Here is a 14468-nt window from a genome sequence, read left to right on the forward strand (position 1 = left end):
GCATTTTGTCAGCTGGAAAGCTCCATCTCCTGTCCTTTCCGCAGTCCTGCAGTACAGCAGGGATTGATGACTTGTGGTGATGGAACCAGGTGCTGTAGGGTCCTCTGGTGGCCTCTGAGTGAGCAAAGAAACTTATGTCATGCTCATCAGCAAGATACATTTAGAAACACTTGTGCTAGTGCTGAGTGTGTTTTCTGCAGCTTTGAAGGCTGGGAATTTACATATGGCATATTCAATTAATTATCTGTTAACTATTATTTTAAATATTCCAGATCACCATAATTCCCTAGTCATTCTTGATAGTAGCATTTACTATGGCAGTTACAATAACTTTTTGTCAGTATATGGAATACCTTTTCGATGGTGACTGACTGACTTTCTCTAAATCTCAAGTTCTGGAGAACCTTGTGTTCATTTGTTTTTCCTTTGCCCAGCAGATAGCTGTCTAAGTCAATATTCTTATAAGTTGGCCACAAATCAGTAGAAGTATGTAATCCAGGTTTGGGTTCTTTAGTACGATAGAAATCCGGGTGGGAAGCCTACATTGCAGGACATGTGCTTGAGATTGCTTAGCCACAAGAATGGCAAGTAGGAAGATGCAGCCTGTCACTGTTAACTCCTCGGTATTAAAACTGCCAAACATGGAAAGTCACTGCTGCTGCATTTCTAAGTTGATAGTTTGTGTGTTTTCTCTGAAGGGGCCTAATGATCATTAACCATTTCTCATTTTTATTTTGCTGGATTTTTTTTTTTTTTTGCTTCAACATTCTTGCTCTTGCTATGCTTATTTTTCAAGTTTTGATTCCCTGTGTCACTGTTTTCTTTTGCACACATCTCTCAAGGTTTACACAGTAAACAATGTGAGTGTGATAACCAGAATACGCACAGAACATCTGACGGAGGAGGAAAAGAAGAGATATAAAGGTAATCACCACCAACTCTTGTTTTTTAAGCCTAGAGAGAGCCTTTCTTGGCTCTGTTAAGTATGGGGTTAATGTGGTTAGGATGTACTAATCTTAACCCTAACTTTTAAAAAATAAATATTTCCTTAGTCAGACTCAGTCTTGGAGGTATTTCCCCATACAAGTTAGACCTCCCAAGTCCCAGAATTTATTTATAAAAAATTGTATATTTATTCGTACACATTTAAACTTTAGGCACATTCAAAGTACTCTCCGTTTGTTGCATTACACCTATCAATATGCTTTTCCCATTGCTCAAACAGTTTTTGAACTTGTCAATTTTGATGCTCTAGTGCTTCTGCCATTTTTTGTTTCACCCTTCCACATTAGCAGAACCTGTCCTTTTGAGGACTTTTTTCATCCGGGGAAACAAAAATAGGTTGTTCAGGGTGAGAACGGGTGAATAGGGAGGGTGGGACACAGAGGTCATGCTGTTTTTGGTTGAAAACTGAACACTTAATGTAGTGTGGGCATGTGTTCTCATAAATCACCCATCATGAAATGAGCAAACTTGTTGAAAGCCTCTCCAAAAAACCAATTCACTGAAGCCGAACACAGCCTCCCAAAACCATGCTAGTTTGTACACTGATGCTGATGGGTTCCTAGAACACTTAGTGGGAGAAGCCTGTACTACATGGAACCTGTCCTCCAAAAGATAATAATAGTTTTATTTTGGGTCCTCCCTCATAGTTGGCTCTAGCTGTAATGAAAACCATTCATGAGGGTTTATTTATGTTATGAAGAATACTTGTTGGATTCAGCCAAAAAAGTAGATAAGGAGGATATCAAAGAATATTTATGATTGGAGTGAGTGACTTAGTCTACACTATTGTGATGAAAGATTTGACCAGAACTTGGGCTCTGAACTCAAATGTTGCCATATCCCGGCCCTGTGAAGTTACCTACTCTCTGCGCCTCAGTTTCCTCAGCAGTGAAATGGAGGTGATGCTGGAATTTCCTTAGAGTTATTGAGAGACTGAGAAGAATTATGACAGTAAGGCTTTAGAACGGTGCCTGCCATGTGTGGTAGATGTGCACTAATTGTTAACTACCACCATTATTGTCGTTACTCCAGTTGTACACATGAGGGAACTGTGGCCCAGAACACGAGTAGTGAGTGGCCGTGGTGGGACTAAGTTGCAGATCTGGCTCACTCCTAAATCCACACTCTTCCCATGGTTCTGCTTTAATTCTTATAACCATTCATCTACTTTAGAGATCCTCATACAAAATATACTTATAAAGGACAAACTAGCTTATGGTTATTGCAGATGATTTTATTGACCAGTCTGAATAGATTTCCTATTACAGGTAGCCTCCATTGTCATTGGAAGACAATGAAGACTTTTATAGCCACAGTAAGATATAATATTGGACATTAAACTTTCACCCTTCTGTAGCTGACAGGAACCCACTGGAATCTTTGCTGGGAACTGTGGAACACCAGTTTGGTGCTCAAGGGGTAAGTTGAAGCAACTCGCTTTTTAAATCCAGTTTAATGAAGAAAAAGACTTATCTGTGCTTGTGATGGCTTTTACTGGATCCTGAACAGGCTATTGGAAAAGGTTAAAGAATATTCCCAAGCTGTTATCTGAGATATTCTTTTGGAAGATAATTAGATGAGCGGGTCTTTGGAAATAAAGATTTTGGAGATGGGGTAGTGATTATAGAAATTAGATGCTTTTTTTCTAATATTTTATAAATGAGGGGCCTTTCTAAAAATGGAACTTAAAATGATTCAGGACTTTATACTGTAACAGAGCACCTTAACAAACACTTTCTTACTTGATCCTTACAGTAACAATATGCAATTGGTACAGTGGATGTCCCTGAGGGTCAGGAAAATGAAATTACCTTTCCATTATCAAAGCTAGACAGTGACTTAAACTCCAAGTCTTTCAAATCTCATGTACTTTCAGATATTTCTGTCTCTCCTTTTTCTTTTCTACAACCAGGAGAAAAAACACCAAGGAGATTTGAGAAACATTTTAAAATGAAGACATTAATTAGACTTGCCATGTAGCTTGGTAACATCTTTGTAGATTTTCTGGTTCTGTGCAATAATTTAATTTTAAAAAGCCAGTGACTAAAACTTCCTGATCCATAGCTGGTTCACTTGTCCACCTCAGAGACAGTACCGTAGGCCTCCACTTGTGACCATCACTTGGCATTTCTAACTCTCCTGAGTTCTGACTCCACAGGATCTCACCACAGAATGTGCCACCACCAACAATCCCACAGCCATCACACCTGAAGAGTACTTTAACGAAGAGTTTGATCTGAAGGACAGGGACATTGGAAGGCCAAAAGAGCTGACCATCAGAACACAGAAGTAAGAGAAATTCAGCTGCCATTTCAACCTGTGGATTGTTTCAGAAGTTGTGCTGTCTTACAGTGTTATGTTCAGTCCCTCCTCTGTACCTTTTTAACAAAAACAATTTTTTAATTACTTTATGCGATGAAAACTAATAGTAGATTGCCCATCTTATTAGCCCCTTTCCAAACAGAATATAGATAGATGTTAAAGAATTCCTGATTAGTATTGTTTTTATTGCTAACAAGCTTCAGCTGATCAAATGAAATGGTTTCCACCAGCTGTCGATTTCTTCGTGCTTGCTGTCAATTTAGGCTGTCTGGTGGGAGGTGGTCGTGCAGGTCATCTCCCCTGACTGCCAGATTTCAGGGTGATCTGAATTCCCTGTGGTTCTAGCCCTTTAGCAGCTGTGGACTGAGAGATCACTGGGAAGAGTGTGGGGTAAAGAGGCTGCTGTTGTCTAGCCTACTGCAGAGCAGTAGTCCGCTTTGCCCATCTGGTGGTGATGGCCCCTGTCTTTTCTTGGTTGAATCCTGCAGGTTTAAAGCAACTCTGTGGATGTGTGAAGAGTTTCCCCTCTCTCTTGTGGAACAGGTCATTCCCATTATTGACCTAATGGCTCGAACTAGTGCTCATTTTGCAAGATTGAGAGATTTCATCAAACTGGAATTCCCACCTGGATTTCCTGTCAAAATAGGTACCATTAAATAAACCCCAGGAACGCTTGTAGGTTTTGCTTGTTTTTGGTGGGTGGCAAGATGTGCTTCAGGGAATTGGAGCACTTTGGGTACAAAGGAGCATAGGATAGACATAATAGAGGAGGTCAGAATTCTCCTCTAGTTTAATGTGATTTAAAAAGTATTATGATTCTTGGTTCACTTTGCATATCAAAATTAGGCGATCTCCAACCATCAATTCTATTTGCAGACGGTGCTGACAAATGTAAAAAAGCTTAACAATATGGCCTAGTCATTGTTTTAATACCAAACCTTAAGTGAAACTTCAAATTAGGTAATTTTTTGAGGAAGACAGTTGACACCAGGATCCTTTGATACACCTATGCTTTAGGGCCAAACTATTATGCATAATGCTATATGTAACACATGTTACTCATGTGGAATTTTAATTTTGAATAGTTGCATATTTATGACACTTGAATCCTGGCTCAATCACTTACTGTGGTCTGAATCTAAGTTTTCCCAGCTGTATTTGCAGGAGGGTTGTTATGAGGCTTAAATGAAATCATACTTATAAAAGGTGCTTGGCACAGTACTAGCATAGTAAACACTCAGTAAATGATAAGTATTATTATTATTCTTGGTAGAGTTTATTTTTAAAATCTTTTATTTCTTAGAAATTCCCTTGTTTCATGTCTTAAATGCACGGATTACATTTGGAAATGTTAATGGCTGTAGCACTGCTAAAGAAACCATGTCTCAAAATGTGGAAGGGACCCAGGCTGATTCAGGTAAAAAAAAAAAAAAAAAAAAGTTGAGTTCTATGACTTTTAACAAAAATTCATACATTCTGTCATTAAATTAATTATTCAGTTTGAAATTGGAATATCTTATGAAGCAGATCTCTCTGTTGGATGAAAGAAAATTTGGGGTCTATTAAGCAAAAAAAACCAACTTGTAGACTATGTATGATCCCACTTGTAGTAAAAGGACTGCATGTTCTTAAAAACTTTATTGGGGTGTAATGTACATACAATAAAATGCTTCCATTTAGGTGTGACAGTTCAATACATTTTGACAATTGGTATATATCTGTGTACCCACCACCACAATCAAGATAGAGAGCGTTTCTATCTGCTCTCAGATTTCCTCATACTCCTTTACCACTGATTCAGTTCATATTTTTAGATGTTGTTATAGATTCAAGTTCTAAATTTTATTTACTAGTTTCTAAAATATGGGAATATATTGATTTTTATATTTTGACCTTGTATCTTGTAACATTACTGAATTCACTTGACTTCTGGTAGCTTTTATATAGTAGATGCCTTAGAATTTGATACATGGATTATCATGTTTTCTGTGAATAAAGATAATTTTACTTTTTCCTTTCCAATCTTTAACTCTTTTTTTCTTGCTTTTTTTTTTTTTTACACTGGCTAGGACATAGAGTAAAATGTAGAATAAAAGTGGTAAGGGACAAAGTCCTTGCCTTGGTTCTGATTTTAGAGGAGGAAGCATTGTTTCAGCAGTAGGTATGATGCTAGCTGTGTTCTTGTAGGTGTTCATTATTAGGTTGAGGAAATTCTTCCCTTTATCCCTAGTTTGCTGAGTGTTTTTACCACTACTAGGTATTGATTTTTGTCAAATGCTTTTCCTGCAAATATTGATATGGTCCTATGGTTTTCTCCTTTACTTTACTGGTATGAGGAGTTATAACATTTTAATGTATATAAATTAAAGTTTCAGATAAAAACAATTGAACTCATGATATTCAATTTTACATTCCCTTGGGGCAATAAAGTTGGTAATCTTATGTGCTCATGAGGTTGTTCAGCTGAGGAACATTCATCCACTCTTGACACAAAGAGTAATTAAATTGGTATAATTTCTAAAAAAACAACTTGGCATTAGTAAGTTGAAGATGTATATGCCCTATAACCTAGCAGTTCTTAGGTAATGTGTGCCCTAGAGAAACTTACGCACATGGGCATCTGGAGACTCCAATAATGGACAGCAGCATTGTTCATGATAGCAAAAATCTGGAAACTACCTAAAATGTGCTGAGATTGTAGAATGTGCTAATTGTGCTAAATTAGCACAATGGAATAACATTCAGTAGTGAAAATAAAAATTTACAGCCATGTGCATCAAAACTGGTGAATCTCAAAAACATGTTGAATGAAAAAAGTACATTTTGAAGCATGAATTCCATGAGATTCAAAAAAACAGGCTAAAATAACTATTAAGAGTATACACATGTGACAAATCTAGAGAAGAGCTAGGCAGTGCAAATTCCCATTCTGAATTATGTGTTTACCACTGCAGAGGAGAAAGGGATACTATTTAGCAGGGGAGTGCCTGGAGGGTGGTATTGGTATTGTTCTGTGTCTTGGGCTGGGTGAAGGATACATAGGCATTTGTTTTGTTATCATTTTTCTTTTCTTTTTTATTTATTTATTTATTTTTTGAGTTGGAGTCTCACTCAGTTGCCCAGACTGGAGTGCAGTGGCTGCTCCCCGTCACCGCAGCCTCAACCTGCTGGGCTCCGGCAATCCTTCCGCCTCAGCCTTCCAAGTAGCTGGAACTACAGGCGCGCGCTACCACGCCCAGCTAATTTTTTTGATTTATTGTAGAGATGAGTTCTCGCCAAGTTGCTCAGGTAGGTCTCGAACCCGCGGGCTCAGGCAATTCACTCACCTTGGCCTCCCAAAGTGTGGGATTACAGGCTGAGCCACCGAGCCCGGCCATCATTTTTTTTTTCTTTTAAATGTTCAGTATTTTATGTACATTTTTTTTTGAGGTTTCAATATTTTATTCAAGTTTTATTTTTAAGTGATGTTAATTACAGCATTTGAAGGGGAGTATCTAATTCCACACAAATTGGAAGACTCTAAAATGTACCCATTAAACTGCTAAAAAATAAATTAAGTGGTGACAATACAACAGAAGTCCAATTGAGATTCTGAGTGTTGTCACCATGTGATTAACAATCACAGAGACTCTTCTAAACTTATAGCTGGAGTTCCTGGAAGCTATTTCATACTCTGGTGCAAGGGCAAAAAAACACAACACTAGAAGGAATTAAGTCCTGAATTATTGGCTTCATCACATCCATCCTCTCCACCCCAAAATGGCACAAAAGAAACTGTTACCACATCCTGCAGACCTTTTAGTGTAAAAGTGACGATGGACTGGGGTGGGAACAGGTCGTGACGATCTGTCGAAAAAAGTTCCTTTCAGGTGAGGTTGTACACACTATCAAGCAATGACCCTCTCATTGATTACGGTTAGGAAACCAAGCTTCAATTCTCAGGAAGTCACAATTTCATTCATGTACTCAGTATGAATTTACAAAGTGCCTACACATCATCAGCTTCCATCTGCAGCCATTTCTAGATTAAAAAAAAATCTGACATCTCTAGAGGAACCACCAAGTTCCCCCCAAGTATTCAGATGAAAGGACCTTTTTTGGAATCAGGTTTCTTCTGTACCTCTGAAAGGGTAACACCTTAAAGCTGAATCATCTTTAACCTGGAGGTCTAACATGATATTTAGCAATACTTGCATCCCAGACATACAACATTAAAAGATACACTAAATTCTGAAGGTAGTAGCTATGCTGCAAAATAGTTTAAAATTAAACAATTGTACAGTATTCATTTTTGCTTGAAATTCCAGTCCTAGACCAAGCTTGTGGCCACCGGCATTGACGTTCTTGCCATCCAGGAGAGCTGACAGCGTCAGTTTGATACCTGGCTTTAGGGTCTGAGTGTATCCTAAACCTATCAGGCTGGAGTTGTTCACTTTAGCCAAGAAGCAGGCATCAGGGTCCATCTGATACTTGGCCGCTATTCCAAAGCGAGTGTTGCTGTTTCCTGCTGTCCAAGCGAGATTGACAGCAGTCTCCAGCTTCTTGTTAACCTTCTGGTAAATGGAGCCACCAAACTCTGTCCCGTCATTTACATTACTGTGAAGCTGTAATTCATCAGTCTTGTAGCCAACCGCAAAGTTGCTCTGGGTCACTCCGGACTTTGCAGTCTCAAAATTCATCTGGTAGCCAGCCAGCCAGCCCTCGTAACCCAGCACCACAGCGCCCCGGATGGAAGGCCCGGCAATGTCGAAATCCACGTCGCAGCCCAGGTTGATGTGCTCTCGCTTGTACCCTGTCTTGATTTTAGCATTCTTTTTCCCAGTGTTGGTGAGAAGGATGAATCGAAGGTCAGCTTCAGTCCACGTGCAAGCTGATCTTCCACAGTAATCTCGGTGCCTAGTGTGTTGTCAGTATTCCATTTCTCCGTAAACGTCAGGCCATACTCAGTCCACCTGTACTTGGTCTCCAGACTGCCTGTCACTTTGGTGGTCTCAGTGTTGGCTGAGCCTGAGCTTGTGAATTCCAATCCATTCTCAGATTTTGTTTTCAAACCAAGTTTTATTAAGCCAAATCCGTAGCTCTTGGTGAAGACATCCCGGGCAGATTTGCCAAGATCAATGTACGTGGGAGGCACAGCCATCTTCTGCTCGGAGGCGGTGGCGGAGGGCTCGGCGGCGGCTGCGGCGCGGAGGAACCGAGGGAGCGAGCGGCCTATGTACATTCTTTTATATGTTTACCATTTTTCTTGATGCAGAAGGAAAAAACCACATTGGTGTGATTGTGTGTATGTTTGTAGGGAGAGAGATCTTCACTTTTCATTTTACAGTCTTAGGTATATTTTTCATAACTCTGAATTCATTTTTTTTTTTTTTTTCTTGAAAAATAAGGCAGGGGGGCAGGAGTAAAAAAAAAAATAAGACAAAAAGAAAAAAGCTATATTCTGGTACTTTTTTCTGTCACGCTTTTTCTTCAAAATCTCCCACATAATAGCAAGGCTTGATTATTATTATTATTTTGATCCTTTCATTTTTTTTTTTTACCTTAAAACAATTTTGCAAAATGTTGAAGTGGGAATTTATTGTAATTAACTCAGACACTGGACAATTGCCTTTTATATTTCAGCTTCTCACGTCACAAATTTTGAAGTTGATCAATCTGTGTTTGAAATTCCTGAATCTTACCACATTCAAGACAATGGCAGAAACGTACATTTGCAAGATGAAGATTATGAAATAATGCAGTTTGCCATCCAGCAGAGCCTGCTGGAGTCCAGCAGGAGCCAGGTGCATTTATCAGCATAAAGTTCAGGGCCTGGGAGGTCTGGCCTCACCCTCTGGCTTAGCCTCAGCATTTGGTTAGCCTGAAAGAATTACTCTGCATAACAAGTTTGGTACATTCATGGTATCTATATAGATTATTTTATATTTTTTGTACCTGGTCTTTTTTTTTTTTTTTTTTTTTTTTTAATAATTAATCAGTATTTTTATTATAGTTTTGTGGGGTGTACCTGGTCTTTTTACAAAAGCTTATTGTGTAGGAGACCATGTGCATGATCCCAGTCAGCACCATTCTCAAGATGTCTTTAGACAGACATTCCTTTTCCTCATATTCACCCATGTAATTCACAGTTGTGTATCTTTTGAGATATGCTTCATAATTTTCTGGTACTGAAGCAGCAAATTCATGGTAACTCACACCATCATATATTTCCTGAAAGCTTATCTGTGTCAGTAGTCTCAGATAAAGGCAGTAATGTAGATCTGAATCCCAGCTCCCTCCCCAGGGGTATTTTCTCATTAAACTCTCTCTGGATCTCTAGTGAAATGTAGAACTAAGGCCAGGACTTGTGTAAGAACAGTTGCCCTGCTGGGCTCGGTGGCTCAGTTTGTAATCCTGCACTTTGGGAGGCTGAAGTGAGTGGATTGCCTGAGCTTGCGGGTTCGAGACCTGCCTGGGCAACTTGGCGAGACCTCATCTCTACAGTAAATCAAAAAAATTAGCCGGGTGTGGTAGCGCGCGCCTGTAGTTCCAGCTACTTGGAAGGCTGAAGCGGAAGGATTCCCGGAGCCCGACAGGTCGTGGCTGCGATGGCCAGGAGTGGCCACTGCACTCCAGTCTGGGTGACAGAGTGAGACTCCAACTCAACCCCCCCCCCCCAAAAAGAAGAACAGTTGCCCTTTTTTTAAAGGTGGGGTTTTGTTGTGTCATCTAGGCAGGGGTGCAGTGACTATTCACAGGTGTGATCATCATGCACTACAGCCTTGAAATCCTGGGCTTAAACAATCTTCCTGCCTCAGCCTTCTGAGTAGCTGGGACTATAGTTGTGTGCCACCACGCCCAGAAGAACAGTTGCCTTTTGTCATCGTATGTGGTTCTCCCTCCTGGCCTTACCTGCCTGGGGTAGCCTGAGACTTGAAGTCTCCTTCCTTCTTTGGCTCCTGGCACTACTAGGGTGGGATCTGGTCTGCCTCCACCACCCTCTAGTGTGTCCTGGGCTCCTAGCATCCATTTATTTGCTCACTGGTTTCTGCTTTCCTTCCATAGTTCATTCAGCAGATATTTCCAGAGTGACTGCTTTGTGCTAGATGCTGGCAGTTCTTTGGTGAACAGTCCCTGCCCTGCCCTCATGGAGCACAGTTATCCATGCTCCAGCATCCACACTGGCTCAGGCTTTTGGCTTTCTGGCTTTATTTTTGAGTCCAGAGCTTACATCATGTGACACCCCTCCCCCTCCTCCACTTGCCCCTGCCACCACCATGGACCCATTCCATTTTCTGAGGCAGCTGGACCAAGGGCCAGACACCAGAGCAGGCATGTTCCCTTTGGAAGGCCTCTTGGAGAAGGCCCAACCCCCAGATGGCCCTGTCAGCCCTGTGTGCTTCTCTTTTCTCTACATAAGTGATTTTAGCCCCCACCCCCAAATATCTACATAAAACTTGTTGATTGTAAGTTTTGACGAGAGGAGTAGCCAAAGTCAAAGGCTACAAATACTGAGTTTTGTCTTTTAATCTTGCCATAAAAGAATGACCTGCTTTGGTCATTTAAACTTTGCCCAAGCTTAGCCATTTTTAATAGATTGTTTTTGGCTGGGCATTGGTGTACCTGTGGTCCCAGCTACTCAGGAGGCTGAGGCAGGAGGATCACTTGAGCCCAGGAATTTGACACTAGCCTGGGCAATATAGCAAGACTACCATTTCTAATATTTAAGAAAAACAGATTTAGCTTATGGAAACTATGAGAAGGTGTGGCTGAGCCAGGGGATGGCATGTACTGACATTAGGTGTTGTTTTTGAGGTAACCCAAGTCCCTATGAGTTTTTCACACAGCACTATCAATAATGGGTATGTAAATATTTTCATTTTGTTCTTGCTGCTTTCATTTCCTTATCAGTATGGCACTTATCACTTCTGCAGGATATTCATGTCTGTCATGTTTCTTTTTGATAGGAACTTTCAGGACCAGATTCAAATGGTGGGATCAGCCAGACACACGCCTATGATGCCCAGTATGAAAGGTGATTGCTGTGACTCCTGATTAAACCTAGGTTGCCACAGGTGCTCAATACACAGGCAGACACGTGGCACCATGCATTTGGTCCCTGGACAGATGTGTGGCACCTCATACTGGCAAGAGACTATAAAGTGTTGACTTCTTCCTGCCTCCTCTTGTGGCAGTTACTCGCCAAAATAGCTTTAAAGTTTTGGTAGCAAGTTTCCAGAAATGGGTGATAGAATTGCTTACTAGTTCACAGGTCAGTGCCACTGGCAGAAGAGCACCAAGTAATTGTTTTCTGGTTGGTTTCATCTTCTATGAAGAATGTATGATCACTGGGTCTAGATGCCCTCAGTCAGAAGTTTTTACTGTTATAAAGGTGGGGGAGTTTGGGGGAGAGCTCCAGAGATGGTTAGAATATCTTTTAAGGGACAAACTGGAAAGATTTATTTTTACAAAGCATTCTCTCATACTTTATAGGCATCTGTGAGAGCCGGTAGATGAGGAACTTGGGTTTTGCTTTTAAAATAGATCCAAGTTCAGTTCCCAACCCCATCACTTAGTAGCTGGGTGGGCTTTGGCAGGAGCGTTGGGTTTCCTACTTGTAGGCAGCACCTGCACTCCCAGAGTTACGTGGGATCAAATGGTGTCTTGCACATAGAAGGCCTGACACAGCCTGAGCTTGATAAGCAGTGAAGAAATGCAGTTGCTGCTCTGCCATTATGAAGACAGTAATGACCCTGTCTCTTTTTCCTTTTTCCAACCCAGGGCCATCCAGGAGAGCCTCCTCCCCAATACGGAAGGCCTGTGCCCCAGTGTCCCAAGCGAGATAAGCCGTTTTGACAGTGACTTGCAGCTGGCCATGGAGCTCTCTGCCAAAGAGCTGGAGGAACGGGAGCTCCGGCTCCAGGAGGAGGAGGCTGAGCTCCAGCAAGTCTTACAGCTATCGCTCACTGAGAAATAGACCTCTCTGCCCACAGGCTGCACAAAGCAGAGGCTCTGGGCTGCTGTGGACACTGTCAACCAGGGCCCCAGACTGAGGGTCTGCACCTTGCATGTATGCAGTGGATGGCAGCTGCCCCTTCTTTATGCAGAGGTGCAGAACCAGGGACTCCCAGGCCCATCCAGATGCTCCCTGGGGAGGAGAAGGGGCCAGCAATTGGCAGGCCCCATCTTCAGGCCAAGGGGAGGAAAGCATCGTCACTTTCCATTAGCTGTACTGGCTTGCAGGTCACCTTTTTACTACCAGCTTTAGACAAAATCCCAATCCCCACAGGTTTGTAGATACATTTTTATCAAGAAGTGATAACAAAACAAGTTATTGCAGAGTCAGGGTGCTTTTATATATGAGAGCAACAGCAGCCTTTGTAGAGTGTGGTTTATGAAATTTGAGACACTTCTATACTGTTCACCAAAGAAATGGGTCATCTGTGCCGATCTACTCTTTGTTTTTACCTTTATACAGGGTTTCTAGGACATTGTCATCATTCCTCCTCCATCTCCATCTTTTTCCATTCCTTCCGTTCCTCCCTCCAAACTAAAGTTATAGGAGATATGTATAGGATCTTATTTTAGATTATAGTTAACTATTTGCATCAAATGACCATGGATGTTGCCTTAGCCTTAAAAATTACTAATAGTTTTAAACCACCTCGCTCCACTTACTGAAGGATCTGATTTGAATTTGTAAAGGCAATTCCTTTGACAGCAGGCTCCTCCAGGCTAAATCAAAGGCAGCTAGCTAATCCTGTCCCTGAAGGAGCAGCTAGGGGGACTCTGAGGCTTGTTCTTAAAAGCTGGCCAAAATACTGGCACAGCACAGACTCAAACCAGGTGTGTGTTCTATACCTGCTTTAGTGAAGGATTTCCTTGGAGATGCCTAGAAGAAACCACTGCATGCCCTAGTCTCACTTGAAAGGAAGGATGAACTTGCAACTAGAAAGGGAGCTTAACAGAGCTCAGTGGCTCTGCTCTTCATTTTAAAGGTAAAATGGTGATTCCATGTTGCTTTTTAGAATTTAAATCAACATCTTTCTGGATAAATATTTTTTTAACAGAATCTTTTTATTATTTTTAAGAGATATACAAACGACTACTCCCATCAGTAGCAATACAAGGTTATACATTTTAACCAGATTTTCTCAGGCCTTTTTTGAATACCTTTAGTAGTTAACTATTTTGTCAAACCCTCCTGTAAATAACCATTACACAACATACAGAACCCTGGGGAATACAGCTGAGGGCACCCACCCTGGCCCATGTATTCATTCCCACAGGCTGCACTGAAATAACCCGGTAAACAATATCCTGTTTTGCGTCTGTTTCCTCTGTTATGCTTCTTTCAGAATAGGAAGAGAAATAAACTATTGTTCCAATTAGCATCTGTATCAAACAGTTAGTATTGCCAGTAAAACGTTCCTAGTCACAAATAATTGTGCTTTTAATCCATATAACCATCTGCATTTTTTGTCATGGTCTGATGAAAATTCCTTCTCTGCACACAAGGCCAATATTGGTAATGTCACACTTGTTTCAGATATGTAGCTTGGCATATTGTTTACTTGTGTTTAATGTGAGCGAAGACACTTCTTGGGAATGGCTGCAGTTAGGCCATGTCTTTACCTAAGGTGAATCATAGGAAACTTTTTTTTTATTTCATAGGTAATTTCTATATTTGCATTCCATTGCTCTGCTTCTTGAAGTCTTTGACTTTCTCCCCAGGAAGTCACTTAAAAAGGGACTGAGCATCTGTCAACCTGTCACAGCATTTTTCATTCTTAAAATGTGTTCACTCTTAAAATGCAAATAAAGACTGCTTCCTTAGAGGGTGCTCATACAATATTCCAGAAAATCTTTGAGTCTTTTTTTTCTCTTCACATTTTTTCTAGTCACTGGATGGACCCACACTTCCTGTTTTGTATATCAACAGAATATTGGATTGCCTCACACTGGCCAGCTGTACCTAATTTACAAAGGTGACATGCCCTTCTCAGCCTTCCTGCACAAGTTATACAGTCCATAAGCCCCATACTGCTTGTTTCAAATGGAAACTGAAAACAAGTCTGCCTTGAGACACTTCTGAGGTGGACAGGCTCTTGAAAGGGAAGCCAAGCCAACATCAGATTTCCTTTAGTGAATACCCTCTCTTC

General features: G+C 41.0%; 1 protein-coding gene and 1 pseudogene across 2 annotated transcripts in view; one reads left to right on the forward strand and one right to left on the reverse strand.

Moving 5' to 3' along the window:
* ANKRD13A (ankyrin repeat domain 13A) overlaps window positions 1-14158 on the forward strand; it is a 40458-nt gene extending 26300 nt beyond the window's left edge. The window contains exons 9-16 of the mRNA XM_008053537.2: window positions 843-924; window positions 2363-2424; window positions 3164-3294; window positions 3816-3973; window positions 4631-4744; window positions 8950-9110; window positions 11274-11341; window positions 12088-14158. Of these exons, the coding sequence (XP_008051728.1) occupies window positions 843-924; window positions 2363-2424; window positions 3164-3294; window positions 3816-3973; window positions 4631-4744; window positions 8950-9110; window positions 11274-11341; window positions 12088-12283 (972 nt within the window). The 3' untranslated portion in view covers window positions 12284-14158. The remainder of the gene's footprint in view (window positions 1-842; window positions 925-2362; window positions 2425-3163; window positions 3295-3815; window positions 3974-4630; window positions 4745-8949; window positions 9111-11273; window positions 11342-12087) is intronic.
* LOC103255558 lies at window positions 6745-8660 on the reverse strand (annotated as a pseudogene). Its single transcript, XR_504022.2, has one exon. The product of XR_504022.2 is annotated as a voltage-dependent anion-selective channel protein 1 pseudogene (transcript).
* Window positions 14159-14468: the final 310 nt, after the last annotated feature.

Source organism: Carlito syrichta, unplaced genomic scaffold (assembly GCF_000164805.1).
Source record: "Carlito syrichta isolate Samal-C Ts95f unplaced genomic scaffold, Tarsius_syrichta-2.0.1 Scaffold288251, whole genome shotgun sequence".
NCBI classification, from domain to species: domain Eukaryota; kingdom Metazoa; phylum Chordata; class Mammalia; order Primates; family Tarsiidae; genus Carlito; species Carlito syrichta.